The 16466-nt window shown below is 33.2% G+C and overlaps 2 protein-coding genes across 3 annotated transcripts; both read right to left on the reverse strand.

The window, feature by feature from the left end:
* Window positions 1-729: 729 nt before the first annotated feature.
* Window positions 730-9210, reverse strand: LOC141677333 (protein STICHEL-like 4). Of its 2 annotated transcripts, XM_074483213.1 has the most exons (7): window positions 8883-9205; window positions 6292-8597; window positions 4052-4271; window positions 3068-3637; window positions 1659-2157; window positions 1411-1474; window positions 730-1020 (listed from the first exon to the last, which is right to left on the reverse strand). In XM_074483213.1, the coding sequence occupies exons 2-7, from the start codon at window positions 8368-8370 to the stop codon at window positions 928-930; spliced, it is 3525 nt and encodes a 1174-aa protein (XP_074339314.1). In that variant the 5' UTR covers window positions 8371-8597; window positions 8883-9205; the 3' UTR covers window positions 730-927. The 2 variants fall into 2 exon arrangements, with proteins under 2 accessions (XP_074339314.1, XP_074339315.1); XM_074483214.1 differs by lacking the exons at window positions 730-1020; window positions 1411-1474 and having other exon boundaries at window positions 1768-1941; window positions 2024-2157; window positions 8883-9210.
* Window positions 9211-11574: 2364 nt separating this feature from the next.
* Window positions 11575-15586, reverse strand: LOC141678533 (short-chain dehydrogenase TIC 32, chloroplastic-like). The gene is made up of 8 exons (XM_074484881.1): window positions 15331-15586; window positions 14312-14527; window positions 14067-14149; window positions 13797-13953; window positions 13558-13726; window positions 13176-13398; window positions 13047-13085; window positions 11575-11893 (listed from the first exon to the last, which is right to left on the reverse strand). The coding sequence occupies exons 2-5, from the start codon at window positions 14407-14409 to the stop codon at window positions 13654-13656; spliced, it is 411 nt and encodes a 136-aa protein (XP_074340982.1). The 5' UTR covers window positions 14410-14527; window positions 15331-15586; the 3' UTR covers window positions 11575-11893; window positions 13047-13085; window positions 13176-13398; window positions 13558-13653.
* Between the last annotated feature and the right edge of the window lie 880 nt (window positions 15587-16466).

The raw sequence follows: 16466 nt of genomic DNA on the forward strand, positions 1-16466 counted from the left end.
TGTAGTTGAACATTTTTTTCTCGCAGGTTTATGGAGGCACTCTCCATACTTGGGTTTAAGGAAACCTCCTATTGTTGTACACTTAAATGTTAAGATGATGGAAAATATGTAATACATTTGGCCTAAACTAACTAATGATCCAATTTGTATGTTAACCACAGGTTCCCCAGAACTAACTATAATTTTTACAGCTCAAACCCTTGGTGGGAGGTTTATATGTGAAGCTGTGAAGGTGATATCCTATTCTTCGTTCAACAGCTATAAACCCTCTGCTATAAACCCTGGTAGAGGGTTTAAGCTGCAGTGAAGGTAACATACTCGATATACATTTTGGGGGGGGGGGGGCACCTCATATCACCATGTCCTGTATTCATTTTAATAGACAAATCAGTATTTAGTCTCATACAGAATACAAGAATGAGACTGCAATGCCATCTCTGACTGTGAGAGTGTGAGTGTCATATTTTTTATTTTTTCTTTGCTAAGATTGATTCTAAGACATTACCAAAGGGTTGAATCATATGCTTTCAACACCCTCTTCACTCAAAGCAAGGCCCAATTTGCCCCGTCTTCGGGGAATATAAGTTCAACCCTAGCATCTGAATTATATTTGAGAATATTATAAAAATGAGGTTTCTAGTTAAATACCTATCCCAAAAAAACCCTAGCTCTTTAGAAGGCTCATTTCGTCAAATATTACAGTACATGGATAAAGGCAAAAAGGAGATGGACAAAAAGAATAAAACTGATACATCTTCTATTCTCTAAAATATTATTCTCTGAATCGTAGAAACATATGAAATTGAAAAAAAAAAACATAAGGAAATCAGGACCTATATCCAAGTAACATGGACAAAGAAATTAGATCCATACATTATGGCTATAGCCTACAGGGAAACCTTTAGATCACTTCAGTATAATTCTTTGTTACCTCGGAGACCTAGCAGACATACACTTCCCACATGACACAAATTTCAGCAAAGCCTTTGGTTTCCTCGGTCTGACTTTCAGACGAGATAGCTGCATCCACACAACATCAAATTATATGTAACCAACTTGTTATAAATCTTTATATACCTTAAAGAGGACTATACTTGCACGGAAAACTATGTGCACAGATTATAATTTATCTATAAATTTTTGGTAGGTCTTTCTATGTGTATCAGTGTATTGCAAAATTGAACAGGTGTGCAGTGTTCCTGCAAGTAGCAACACCTTTCAAGGTCAAAACACAGCAGTTCTTTCAAATATCCACAAAGAACTCGTAATGTAAACCTTATAGCACAATTAGTATTAGCATATGAAGTCATATCGGATATAAAAAGAGGGCATAATATTAACTTTAAGAACACTACTGCTCAGAGAAATATAAAGGCAGAATATGATTCTATAAAGATATATCACATGTACCCTTTTACGAGTAAGTTTGGATGCCTTCCAACAGAGATAACTCCTTGATCTAGGTTCAAGCCTCCTGTGGACATTAGAAAGGTAAGATTTTATATTTTATTATCGAATCTGATACGTAAACACAAAACTATTCCAACAAATTGTAAGCATGGTACTAACAGCCAACAGAAGGGATACAATATAAGCACATCACGTGTAGTAAAATTCAATAATAGAAGTAATGTACTAGTTGAGAAAAAGAGACATACAGATTTTCTTGTTCAAGTTTCTCAGCAATAGAAATAGCTTTGCGTTTTGACCACCCATTTCGCTGTGAACCTCTTTCTGCCTGCTGAATTATATGTGCAAGTGAAACCTTTTTTTTCACTATGCTCTTATTCTGATTGTATTCACTTGTTTGTATTTGTTTAGACTGCATATTGCCAACATGCCCATTAGGTTTTGGCTGCCTTGGTAAAGCATCAATTTCTACTATTTCACCACTTCCCACTCCAGTTGAATTTATAGGCATCCTGTTAATTCCAAGGACTCCTGGATTTGCATACACTTCAGGTGAGCGATTTTGAGAAGCAGGTAAAACAAGTGGCACACTAATCCCTGTAGGCGTACCTACCCTGGATTCACATTTAATTTCTATTTTTACAGGGGAACCAAGAACATATTCAAATGCTCGTAAAATGTGTGGCATAAATTTCTCTGCTTTCGATTGCATCAGATGGGAGGTGAATGTCAAATGAACTGTTGAACCTGCCAAACAAATTAAAATTAGAAATATATATTTAGATAGCCAAAAAAAGATGTCATCTGAGTGAGGTACTTTTGTTTAATCATGTAACCAAGGTTTCAAAAAATGCTTATAAGTAAACAGGAACCAATAAAAAGTTCTAAAAGAAAAAACAAGACCACCACATATTAGATTAAATTAACAAGCTGCACACAGTCTATTATTAGAGAAGATATCTAGAACATGTTAATTGGGACCATTACAAATCAAAATTTGCACTAGCCACTCGGCCAGTGTTCAGCTAATGACTTGGGCAACGACAAAAAATTCACTGAATTGATTAATCATATAAGCAGGTCAGTCCTTTCTTTTCAATCAACTCACTAGTGGCCGACCAGTCAGATGACTTGACAACTATATTGAACATAACTTCATAAGCAGGACTCCCTCGTTGACTAGGAAGTCCAGAATTCAATTTTCTTCGAGATTTATATTAAGAAATGTAGCAAATATATGTAAGTATTCAGAGGTTGCTTTGATTCCCAAAAAAAGAAAACACAAGTCCATAAACAGGTTATGTCCAAAGGTAGTGGACAGGGTGACAGGCTTCATTCTTCATAAAACCATAAGTCTACGACTGAATACATAAGAAATCAAATCATTATGATGGAGAAGGAATTCTAACATTTAGTGTCCATATGGTCAAAGGCAGGGAATTAATATGAGCAACTAAAAAAATTTATAATTCCACATGCTGATGCAACCCTGAAGCGAGTTACAGGACTCCATGAGTTATAGCTCCTAGCAATTAACATATCAATAAAGCAACGTCAATAAAACCAATTAGAACAGAGGGAAACATGTACTTGCAAATGTTGAAAGGCAAAGCTTACTACTCCAGAAATTAAAAAAAATGCCTATTGCTAATAGTACCTGCACCGAAACTGACGGCGACCAGCTTGCCTTCTTGGTACAAGAACTCCCTAATGCTATTTATATGGATCTTCTCAAGAAACTCTATCCAAATTAGTTCAATTTCATGATGAAATTTTCCTGCCAATTGTCTAGTTTTTACTCTATTGTGATGATCAGCAACACTAGATGTCTGCCGAGGATTCATTCCTCGCCCATCATATTCCTTTTTATCTAGACTAGTCCGACCTTGCACTGGAGCATTATTATAAGTATTACCAAAACTGCCAGCTTGAAGGTTATCCATTCTAGAATTTGTTGACAATCTTATCGCATTATTAGGTATGTCAGTACGTTGAACATTACTACTCAGCAGCCTGTCACTTCCATCAACAGTATTTAGGGCTAAAGGACTCTGATCGTAAGTAGTGTCAGCAGAAGAACTTGGCAAATTATATTGTTGGTCCGGAGCTAGTTGTAATAGAGCTGCTGTTAGCCATGTCAATCTGTCATTTGACATTCTCAGCTGCTTTTCAGCTTCAGATAATGTTTTCAGAGCATGACGTAGTTTTTTCATATCTTCTTTTGACACTGAAATCAACACAAAAGCAGATGAAAAGTTCAAATATATTTACAGAGAATTTTTTTTGATTACGAAAATTCACAAGTATGAAGTGAAGTAGAGGGGGGGTGATGCTAGTAATTGGGATGCTAATATATGTGCAAGATTTGTGGCTGTAAATTAGAAGGAATCTTCATAAACTGTGCAGATAAAAGGGATATAGTTAATTAAAATATACTCGCTAAAAGATATATGCCTATGGTTCGAATGTGCAGCCTAAAACAGACATTGCTAACTATAGAGATTGTCATATTCAATGAAGATATATTAAAGAGCTCATATGCATATACTACGACTTGTAGCGACATTAGAAATAAATATTTAAATAAATGAACTCCTTTATCTATTAATGTGGGGACTACAGAAAAAATTGCTCAACCCACATGGTTGTCGTCGAAAGAATTTCCTTCTAAACCGTCCTTTCATAATATCATAGCTACCAGCTAGAATGTCAGTTATTACTGTAGCTAGTTGTGACATTAAGGCCAATGGCTCAACCCCAGATTCCATGATTTCTCTCAAGTTCTTCACGATATTAACTGTATCTGCAGAGAATGCTAAATCAAGTAGGTCCACCAACTTCTCGTCAGATACAAGCCCAACCTGTGAAAAGCATACACAACAAGATTACATACAGTAATTTGTAATTAAGACGGGAGGTACCAGGAACTTTAATATATATACATAAAGTTTCCCCGTGCTACTACATTAACAGTAACAGTAAAAGAATACGTCAAGTGTTTTCCAACTTATATGAGGTAAAAAACAACAAGAACCTAGTACTGGAATTTAGTAATATTAGTAGGTCTGAAACCTTCATGACAAAGGCATGTTTTTCCTGAGAGATCCAGTAGGAGGATATTGTAAATGCATACAATATGAATCTTTTGAACTAATCTTGCAAAAAAGGGAAACTAAACAACGCATTCTAAACAACGAAAACTCGTACATGCAATTGCAAATATCTGCATAAATATATAAACAACTCGAGTAACCAGATTTGTTCAGATCTTCAATAACATTTTCCTTGTTAGACTATAGGATGCTGACAAAGACCACATGTTCGGAAGCCATATTAGCAAGGAAAACTGGGGGATCTGCATATATAACTAGCTAATGGTGCTGACACTGAAGTCTGAAGTTGTAGGAGTTGCTTCCTTCATGTGAAAACTATACAAGATGCTTGAAAATTCACGAAGTACTTGAACATTTTTAAAAATTTCCCTCACTTCATATTAAGGTAGAATAAATAATCTAAAGTTTTAACAGCCCTCTCACTAACCATAAGTTTAACTAAAATAGTAACTAGCTGCTTTCTGAGAAGGTAGAAATTAGAAAGAAGATTATGTTCTTGTCATTCACTAACCACCTCGACACGACGACACACTGGCCAGCACATATCATTAAATGGCTCATGAGAGGGGTGATATGATCCACAGGTATCACAGTCAAGACCGACCCATTAAAGTGCCTCCATGTTAGAAAGCACCAACCAATGTGCTCTAAAATACAATACTTACTAATTTACAATCAACACAAAATTCCTCCTATTAAAGCACTTAATTTAAATGCTTTCTACTAACTTTTAGACATTAAATGTGTCATTTTATTTAGCAAAAAAAAAATGTGTCATTTTATTTAGGTGCAATATCAATTTGTGCCACTTTTGGAGCATTTGGTATGTTGTTATGTGGCCATAGCTGTAAGAAGCCGCAGACCAATTCCTAAAACATGAGCAAGTTGAATCTGAATATCACTAGAATGTAGGAAGCCCCACATTTTGTAAATATGAATCAACATTTAATAAACCTTATCCATTGTATACAGGTACAATTCTGTTCGAGGTTTTATTACTCAGTACTCGGCTTAAACTGGGTAAACAGTAAAAATAAAAATATTACACATTTTCAGCTAGTAAATTACATGTCACATAAATAACTTGATAGTTGAAAAGAAAATTGAAGTAGGATTTATAATAATGATAAGTTACAGATAAAAAATAAAATAAAATAGATATGTTCAGAAATTCAGACAAATCAAGAACTAATCCTATTACAGTCATACATAAACTATTTGAATGTAAATGCAAATGTAACATTGTTTAATCCATATCATTGAGAACTTAATTACAAGTCAGCAATAGCATCCACCATCCTATGTATTGGAAGAACTAACAGAAAGTAAAAGGAAAAAATAAAGTATAGGATTGAACTTAATTTACTGGATCCACTCTTTCAGTTTTTGAATATCGAAGATTGATATTGTTTAGAAAATTCTTTAATATGAACATATATTTGTAAAAAAGAACAGTTTTAATAAAAACCTCAAAATGTAAATAGACCATCTTAATATACAAAACCTTTTTGTGTACAAATTCTAAAAGGGGATGTGTTGAAAGTATGGTTTCACCATAGAAAACTGTAATATTATGTAAGTCATATGGTATCTCGTGACCGGAAAGCATGACTATATTACATTCAAAAGATATTTCATAAGAAGTAATGCACGCAGTACTCTTGAGTTTAGGCCTATAGATGTCATAGCAGTTATATAATTCAAACATGACATGAGTGTGTACTGTAAACAATGAAAGAACTTTTGAAGACAATAAAACAGAAAATACCAGTTCCTGGACCAGGTGAATAGAAATTTTCTGCCCCAGCAAACTCAATTGATCAAGGGTCATCTCAGCGTCCCTTAACGAACCATCTGATCTCGAAGCAATAAGCTTTACTGCATCCTTATCAATTTCAAGATCTTCTTTGGTGGCAATCCACTGCAGAGTACAGATAATATCAGCATCCTTCAACTTTGGGAAGAAGAATTTCTGACACCTGGATATGATCATATGAGGTAAAACATCGAGACTTGAACTGACAAGGACAAAAACGACTCGCCTGGGACCTCGATCCATGACCTTTGATATAACACTCCAACACTCAGTAGATAGAGTATCGCAATCATCGAATATAAGAATTATATACTGTGATGTGTGTCGATGAACAAGGGCACTATTAAGGATATCAACAATACTTCGGTAGTCAAAAGTACTAACAGCACCTACGTCCTGTATATATTGACTTCTACCCTTGTCATGTGCAGTGCAAGACACACAAACCCCGCAAGGTTTAGGATGCTCCATAGACTGGCAGTTTAAAGCCCTAGCAAATATGCGAGCACACGAGGTTTTACCTGTTCCATGAGGACCATAAAACACATATAATGACCCAACCTTCCTCTTCACAACAGCATTAGAAAGAGCCTGTGAAACCAAATTCTGCCCCACCAAATCTTTGAAGGTTCTCGGCATGTACTTTTGTGTTAAATTTTGATGCCTACCAATTTGGTGCAATTGAAACTTCTGCTTATTAACGGACCTAGCTTCCGAAGCAAGGTCAGAGTCCATTTCCTGCTTCAATAGATTATCAGCAAATATGCCTAACTCGCCAGAGTAATCATGCACCCAAGCAGCATTATCCGCACTATCATGATCATCAATGAGCAAAGGTAGTGCCTCCCCATTGAATTTACTTGATGAGCTTGAATGATCAGATCTTGCGGACATACTAGAAAATTCCCCTTGATATTTTGACTTTGAGTCGGACAAACCACAAGAAAGGCTCCTCCCTGCAATGTCCAAAAATGATTTTCCCCTGTGATGAATACGTGACCAATTCCAAGGGATACCACACCCATTTCCAGGAGCTTTGGTGACATTTTGATCACAATACTCTTCTCCGCTCTCATCCATTTGATTTTTTGAGAGTTCTGCACCATAAGCTAAAGAATTAGAGGCTACAGACATTTCATATTGCGCAATGGCCTCTCTTGCAGCTACAGCATTTCGAGTCTTCCTTGCACTTCGAAACTTGCGCCTCCTTCCCCTGTTTAGACTATTAAAGTGGCCGTGAATGCTTGTTTGTGCTTCTTCAAAGGGACCTTCGTAATGTGCATGTCTTCCGTAATGATGATTGTGAGATGATGCTAAATCATCACTGTCATTTTGAACTTCATGTACGTTTTCTGGGAGGGTCCGTACATGATCATCTTGTTTATGCCTCCCCTTTTGATTATGTTTTTGGCTCCTTAATCCAGCTTTTCCTAAATAAGTGCCATGGTTCAAAGCATTTTCTTGTACTGTTGTCTCATCTTTGCCATCTAGTAGATCATTGGCCAAATTTCTCCCTACTAATTCTTCCCTTTTACTTCTTCCGCGTTCGCGCACTCCAGTCTTCCTACTACGGTCACTCACAGCTGTTATCTCATCATTACGGATGCTCACATCTCCACCAGCCACATCTGAAATCGGTATATTAGCTAGCGGTGGCGAACTTCTCAAAAATTCTCTACCATCCCTGAGATGCTCGATACCTATAGACCATCTCCCATTTCCCACTAACACATCGTTCTCACCTCTTCTCAACAGAAAACCACTCCCAGATGGAGAATTCCACGAGGGTGGACTCATAGATGGATCCCTAAGTGATCGTGACCTCTGAAGAACCACAAGATCCCTTACGATAGACCTGTCCGACAGTATGGGACTCTGCTTATGCATATGGTTCTTCAAATGTATACAATTTGTTAAGTGAATATGGTTACGAAGATGATCACTGATATCACCATTCGCATCCTTAAGTATCCGGTCACGAACAGCCCTAGTCATGATCAAAATCTTAATCGATCCAACAGCACGTAACATATATCTTCAATGCAGAATATCACAAAATCTTGCATTTTCTTGATCAACTGCTCTGAGCTCTCTTAAACACTCTCGAATTACAACAATGCAGCAAAACCACCCAAAAAGAAATCCCACTGAATTAGTCTCGAAACAAACATTAAGCCAAGAATCACCACCCAAATCTAGCCCATATAATCAAAGATTCACATGTTTCTAGAATCACCACAAAATCTCATCCAAACCACCTAAGAACAATTCAACAAAATACATCATGAACACCACAAATTTACAGCAGTAAAATCAATAATTTTCACAGTACATTACCAATCACTAACTTATACACCAAACTTTCAAAAGGGTAGCTAAAAAATGCAATTTTATTAGCAAAGAAAGCCTTTACAGTTGATAACTATAAATGGGTAATGTTCATACAACAAGTTGCACACTAAATAAGAGGTGAAAAGCAAAGAAACATTAAACTCAAGAACAAGAAGATAGAAAAAGTGGTGCTAAAAGAACAATAAAATCACCTGAATCAGAAGCAAAAAGAGCAAAAAAGCAAGTGACCCGTTTACAAAATTAAGCTTGCCTCTCGAAAGATGCTTGTAATATGTACGTATGTATGTATAAGTCACAGAAACAGTTTAACATGAAGTTCACGAGAGATTGAAAATGATGGAAAGATTTGATTTTTATTGAAAAATAGATAATAAAGACTTCTCAGATTCATTTTAAGTTTGTGTGTGATGTTGGGGGCATGGGAAGAAAGCACCAAAACTGTTGCACAGTCACCATATTAAAAAAAAATTGTGTGTGTCAGTGTGTGTAGCATTTTGAACAAGAGTGATTGTGGTTGTTCTTTGAGTTTGACAGTAAAATTTAAGAGAGAAACAAATTTCATGGGCATATTTTTTTGTCAGGAATTAATGGGTATATAAATTGTGCACCTTTCCATCTCCTAAGTTTTGTGATCCAAAATTAAATTTAGATTATAAATTCATTCATATTCTAATTCAAATTCTCCAGGAACTCTAATTTAAATTACTTTTTAGATGTTATATCATATTAATGTTATAATAGACTATCTAATCTTGAATTTAATTTATCCACTGTTAATTATATATATATTACATATAACAACTTAAATAACTTAAAAATTATTTTTTTCTAACATATGTAAAAAATCATTAAAATTGTATATATAATTCACGAAAAACTAATTTGATTAACTATTAGCTATATGATATATTATTTATGTAATTAAATAGTCATAAATTAAGTTTAAATCGGAAAAAGTTAAAATATAAAAGTAAATAGCTATTATTATAATATTAAAATAAATTTGGAATAGTATTGATCCAAAATTATATCAATACTATTTATTGATTCAAATTTAGATAATTATTTATATTACTCTAAAGAATTTGAGATTAATCTCCTGAAATTTAAATTTTTGAATCACTACTCAAATCTTCTTATCAACTGCCTTTTAGAAACTGTTGTCGGCTCTTCTGCTCACAAACTAAATGGTCCAAATGTTCCTGGAAATTATTGCTCCCATTGGACCATCAAATGAATTATACTACTATAAATTTCACAAAAATAAAAAATGATATGTGATATTTGGAGAAAAAAATTAAAATTACTTTCAGGTATATAAAATACCAGTTTTTATCCTCGATTATGCACCTGTTAAAATGATAATATTGTTGCCATAAATTGGATTGATAATTCATAATTATTTTAGTCACACGGTTTTTTAATCTGAATTTGTTCAGATTTAAATTCAGGTTTGGATCATTAAAAAAAACTAGGCTCAACTTTGTGATAAAAATCAATTTCAATCAAGTCAAGTTTTTCAAGTTTCAAAGTTCATTAGAATAAAAGAATTCCGATTATAACTTCAAACAAAAGATTAAAAAAAGTCGCAATATCATGAGTGTAATAAATTTGACTTTATTAATTTATAAAATAAATTTAAATTTGAACTTATATGTAAGTACATTTTTGACATTCTAAAAAAGTGTGTAGGTCTGGGACAGGGGTTTTGAAATTCAGAAAAAAAATCTCTTACATTATATTAAAAATGATTAAATAATCAAAAAGTCAAAATAGTGATGGAATAGAACGGTCACAAAACTATTTGCTCTTTTATCCGTTCAATTGTTCCCTTTTTGGAAAGTTACTCTCAATTTTATATATTTTAAAAATTGTAAAATTTTATAATATTACATCTGATTTTTTCATATTTCTTTCTATATTTTTTAAATTAATCAATTTTTATAAAATATTAAACATTATTTTAATATTATATAAAAACTAAAAATTATATATTAAATATATTTTTTATTTTATTCAATTATAAAATATTAATAAATTTCGATCAAGGCACAAAAATCAAATCGAAACTAAGAAAATATTAAAATTAACTATTATTTCACTCAAGTCCCCTAAGTTTTTCCACAATACAACTTTCCGTTCCGTTGAACATGTCCTTTAACTGTTCTGCTAATATTATCCGTTTTGTTGGTGTTGATGTAAGAAGCCGTTCTTTTAACACCGTACTTGCTATATAGACATACATACGTTAGTATATTTTGGACCAAAAAATGTCAAGAGAGTGTCGTGGTTTTGTAGGCCTTGTGGTAATTACGTCTGCTAGAATGCTTTACCCGCTTCCTATGGTTGAGGCATAATTTTTTGAAAAAAATTTAAAAACAGTTGTTAAGAATGTGATATAGAGAATTTATTTTTGTTCTAAATACAAAGGTCAAATTTTATTTAATTTATTTTTTAAAACGGAAATATGAAAGTAATGAGTTTTTTTTTAATTAACGACGATTTATAGGTTGTGGTTTGTTTTATGTGTTGTGATAGAATGAAGTTAGATATTAAATTTGATTATAATAAATACCGAGGCAACATTTTCTTATGGAAATTAATATATTTTATGATATTAAAATTAGTTATGATAATAGAAAAGTTAGGGTAATCAATCGGGTATGTTCTCATGGTTATTAAAACTTTTCCAGAAAAACTGCGGCCTTTGAGCAACCTATACCAACATTAAATTGTAAAATTCTTAAAAGGTCAATAAAAGTAAGTACCGAGAGTCTGGCGTTCTAAAGCCTTTCACACTTATCCAATATTCCACTAAACAAAAGGAAAAATATTTTCTACCCCAACAATGATGTCAACTTAAATCTGACAATAATTAAAATATTAAATTGAAAATATGTTACTATAACTACTTCATTTCGCAACTAATACAGTCACCTGTTTTTATTATATAACAGAGGTGGGGAATCCTTAAATATATAGAAACATACATAACTTCCAAGTACCGTCTGGCATAATTTCCCTTTTCTTATTAGGAACCGCATTCACCCGCAGTTCCACAACTCACTATAATTGAATTTTCAGAAAGTATTTCAAATCTATATAACTCTCAGATGATCTGTAGATGGCTAGCAGAACTTCTTGACGGCACGTTCAATTTACCAAGCACTAAATAAATGAAGGCTTCGGGAGAGATCGTAACCTAGACATGAAGAAGAAATCTAATTGATGAGAAGATTGCACATTGGCACTACAATACAATGAGAAAAATATGAATAAATAAAACTACAGCAAATGAATGTCAGTTTCTGGTGAGTTAAATTCAGACTGGGCAAATATATTAAGCAATACCTTAAATTTCTGAGAAAATTCACACAAACAAACTAACAAAATGCCACAAGTATGTCTAACAGCAGCAAGATAAATTTTATACACATGCAATCAAGAATCCCAAATCAATGGAAATTTAAAGGTAATGGCTCCATGAAGCTGTGGAACTTTACAAAGTTTTACGACATCACTCACAAAAAAGTGCTTACTTATATATACATATATATTTTAAATAACTAAATAAAAACTCATGACTTAATAATATGATATTATAAGCAATAAGATATCTAAAATGACATCTGGTGCTGAAAACTCTTTAGTAAAATTCAGTATCCTAGCAGAATCAGTAGCTTTGGCACCCATTAAACAGTTATAGAGAAGTACAATATAAATGATACGACCTAGATTGCTTTGATAAGCATATACAAATCTGTATCAGCTTCTATATACTATATATGTTGTAATGTACTAAAGAAATACTATCAACAGTACCTCAACAGAATCATCCATGTTATTACTTGGTCCACAGTTATAATCTGTAGGACTCCTAATGCCCGGGGACAGCAAGGTTGGGTAATCAATCGGGTCTGTTCTCCTGGTCATTAAAACTTTTCCAGGAAAGCTGCGGCCTTTGAGCAACTTATACCAACATTAAATTGTAAAATTCTTAAAAGGTCAATAAAAGTAAGTACCGAGAGTCTGGCGTTCTAAAGACTTTCACAGTTATCCAATATTCCACTAAAGAAAAGGAAAAAAAAAATTCTACCCCGACAATGATGTCAACTTAAGTCTGACAAATAATTAAAATAGCAATCTAATTACTTGAACACGGTGAAAGATATGGTTTTTACAAATCATGTTAAGATCACACAAACAAAGAACATATAATGGAAATAGAATTCACGTACATCTATTAAAACATACACTACTAACATATTGAAGTAAATGATCAATCAAACAGTTAGTGTGCAAAGTAGCTAAAAGATCTGCAAACAAATCAACAATTTCAAAGATCAGGAACTAACTTTTGGATTCGGTGCCAAATAGCATGAAGTTGATGCTCCCTAAAACCAACAATAACTTGTCGTCAATCGCTTTGTAGGATAAATTATACATGACATTAAATTGAACAAATGAACAGAGAGAGAACAAACCTGTTCAATATTTTTTAGTATGTGTACCATAACCTTAGTCATTATCCATGCAATTGATATTCAGAAAATCATTAACATCAAAAATGCATTTTGCACAGGCTTATAAAGAAGCATTGCGAAGGCTTAGATACTTATAGTTTACTGCTCCACCATTGGCTGAAAAGAGATTGGTCGCTATAAGTCCCGGATGAAGCGAGTTTGCAGTTATATTAGCTCCCTCTTCCTGTTATAGCATAAGAGATATTAGTTCATGCTCAACTCATTTACGAATCAATTTGGATATGTTTTACCCAATGGCATTGTTCAGTAACAGTATGTCAATGACATTGTTCTGAAATTATTTGATGATTCAATATTTTTAGCAATGCAAGGCCCTTCTTACATGAGAATGTTGAGAGGAAGACTACGAGAAATATATGCCGAAGCAAATTTCTGGACCGAATTTATTGAATTAAGATCAATCTCCATGACATCAATTCTAGCATTGGGCATCTTTTGCAAGAATTCTTCTTTGAGTTTTCCACCAGCAGCAACATTTCTCACTGTCATCACTACATGAACACCGCACATCGATGTTACATGGTGCATTTGAATTAGATGAAATATATGAACTGATCATACCTTTTCTCGTCGTTGATCTCATCAAAAACAATTCCTTCTTTGTCAACACCCCGTTTGTGCAAGTCCGATGATAGATTAATAATTCTTCCCTCAATCTGGCTTTCACGGGCTGTCTTTTTCATGGTGTCCAACAAAAGGTTCGTCAAAAGAAATTGACCTGAGGAAATTAAAGTAATTAAGGGTAACATCAGTTATGAGGTCATTATTTCTTATAAAACTCACAATCTCCATCTGATCTATGCAATTAATCATAACCAGTATTGAACATACCCAAATGGTTGACTGCAAATACTTGTTCAATGTTGTCTTTTGAAAACGTGAACTTGGCAGCAGGTATGATACCTACATTGTTACTACAAAATCAACAACAAAAATATAAGTTAGGTAACAGTCTGTCAATGGCATTGTTCTGAAATTATTTGATGATTTAATATTTTTAGCAATGCAAGGCCCTTCTACATGAGAATGTTGAGAGGAAGACCGCGAAAAATATATGCTGAAGCAAATTTCCATACCGAATCCATTGAATTGAGATCAATCTCCATGACATCAATTCTAGCATTGGGCGTCTTTTGCAAGATTTCTTCTTTGAGTTTTCCACCAGCAGCAACATTTCTCACTGCCATCACTACATGAACACCGCGCAAAGCGATGACACGTGCAGTCCCTTTTCCAATACCATTAGTTGATCCTACTCGCATTATATTGATGCAAATCCTTATCAGGCAACTCTGCAAAGAAATGGTTGGCCTTCACAATGATGCAATATACACATATAAAATCTCAGATTTATAATAATCACAGTCAAACCTCTCTCAAACTTTTAATCAAACAATTGGTATGCAATATACATATATAAAATCTCAAATTTATGATAATAATCCCAAAATTGTAAAAGAAAAGTAACCACATATAGATTACATATCTTATTTCGCCGAAACCATATATCTAATATCTCTTATATCAAATCTCGGCGTCCAAATCTTATCAAATCTCGGCCTACAAATCATATCAAATCTCGGCCTACAAATCAAATCAAATAAAAAACAATGTGAATAATAAAAGGAGGATACTGAAGTTTACTAAAAATGATGTTGCTAGATACGCGTAAAAAATAATCAAATGTAAATAACAATACAAACACATCATGTCATTCAGTAGTATAAAGGGTTAGGAATAACATCTACAACTGCGAATGCAATTTAGAATGCACTAAAGACCAAAATAACAATTAAAAACCCTCACAGAACTTTTATCGAATGGTTAAAATGCAAAAAATAATGATATTCTTGTAAAATACAAACAACAACTTCAATTGTATCATAATAGATGATAATGCCCGAAAAACTTACATAGAATCTACAAAATAATATTTGATGTTGTTGAATATATACATGAAAGACAAAAGTGAAAGATCTAAAATACATTCATAGAATCTGTATACGTTAGAAATAAGAAGATGGGGAGATACAGAGAGTAAAAATGTATAAAAACATAAGAAATATGATAATTTATTTTGAGATGGAAATCATACTTTATGTGATGCTCAAATTTCAAAATTCAAATTTGAAATTTGAAATTAACAGCCAGTATCTTGAAATCAGGGATTACGGTATAATACATGAGGCTTCGACCGGAAGAAACAGTGATAATATAGCTTCAATCCTTATAATTGAATGACAGTTCGTGTAGTCAAGTGGGTGTATCAGTAGTTTTCAACCGGATATCAAGAAACACAGTGTAAAGTGGAGTATTTATCTGCGGAGCATTCATTCATCTTTTGTCAAGACAGCCCCTGATACAAACCGTATAAATTACAGATTTAGTTGGGCATTTTTGTAAATACGGCAAAAATTAAAACGGTAGTAGGGTAAAATTGAGGGGTAAAATCCTACAGGCTTTATATATTAAAGTGAAGTGATTTGCTTCCATTCACCAACTATGCAAGTATATTATGGCACACAGATACACAACAATGTTATTGCCAGAACAAGTTTCCTAATTTTTTCTCACATTGACATAATATTTGGTATATTTCAATTAGTTGTGCATATATGTGCACAAGAGGTCTTATTTAATTATAAGAAATTTTATTATTTATGTTGATTAAATATAAGTATTTGTAAAAAAAGTTTGGATACTAATTTGGGATACTTGACATCTCATTTATATATACATAAAGAGATGATCAATTAAAAACCAACCATATTCTAAAAACTAGAAATCAATGACAACCACTCATTTTATAGCTTGAATTGGATATCCACTACACAAATTTTATCCACTCATTCTCTCTCATCCATCAAATTTCACGTGACTCCCTCTGTGTACCCTGTACCCTTGCGTAAAAAATTTTATTCCTGATTTTAATTTAATTTTTTCATTAATCGACAAACTTTTTTTAAAATCTGACTTCACTGTATATTTCTCCATCTCCCAACGATCAATTTGCATAGCATATTTGCTATATTCCGACGATAATCACTATTTATACTTAACAGAATCACTAAACCGGAATTACTATAATTTCATAACTTTCTTAATTTTAGTGATTCTCGTAAGCATAATTAGTAATTCAAGATCTAGAAATTAGTATCTAGAATTTAAATTGGAACTTAATTTAGTAGTTGTTAACTTTTTAGGGTTCACCAATTCCTTAAATAGGTTTTA

Source organism: Apium graveolens, chromosome 8 (assembly GCF_009905375.1).
Source record: "Apium graveolens cultivar Ventura chromosome 8, ASM990537v1, whole genome shotgun sequence".
Lineage (NCBI taxonomy): Eukaryota > Viridiplantae > Streptophyta > Magnoliopsida > Apiales > Apiaceae > Apium > Apium graveolens.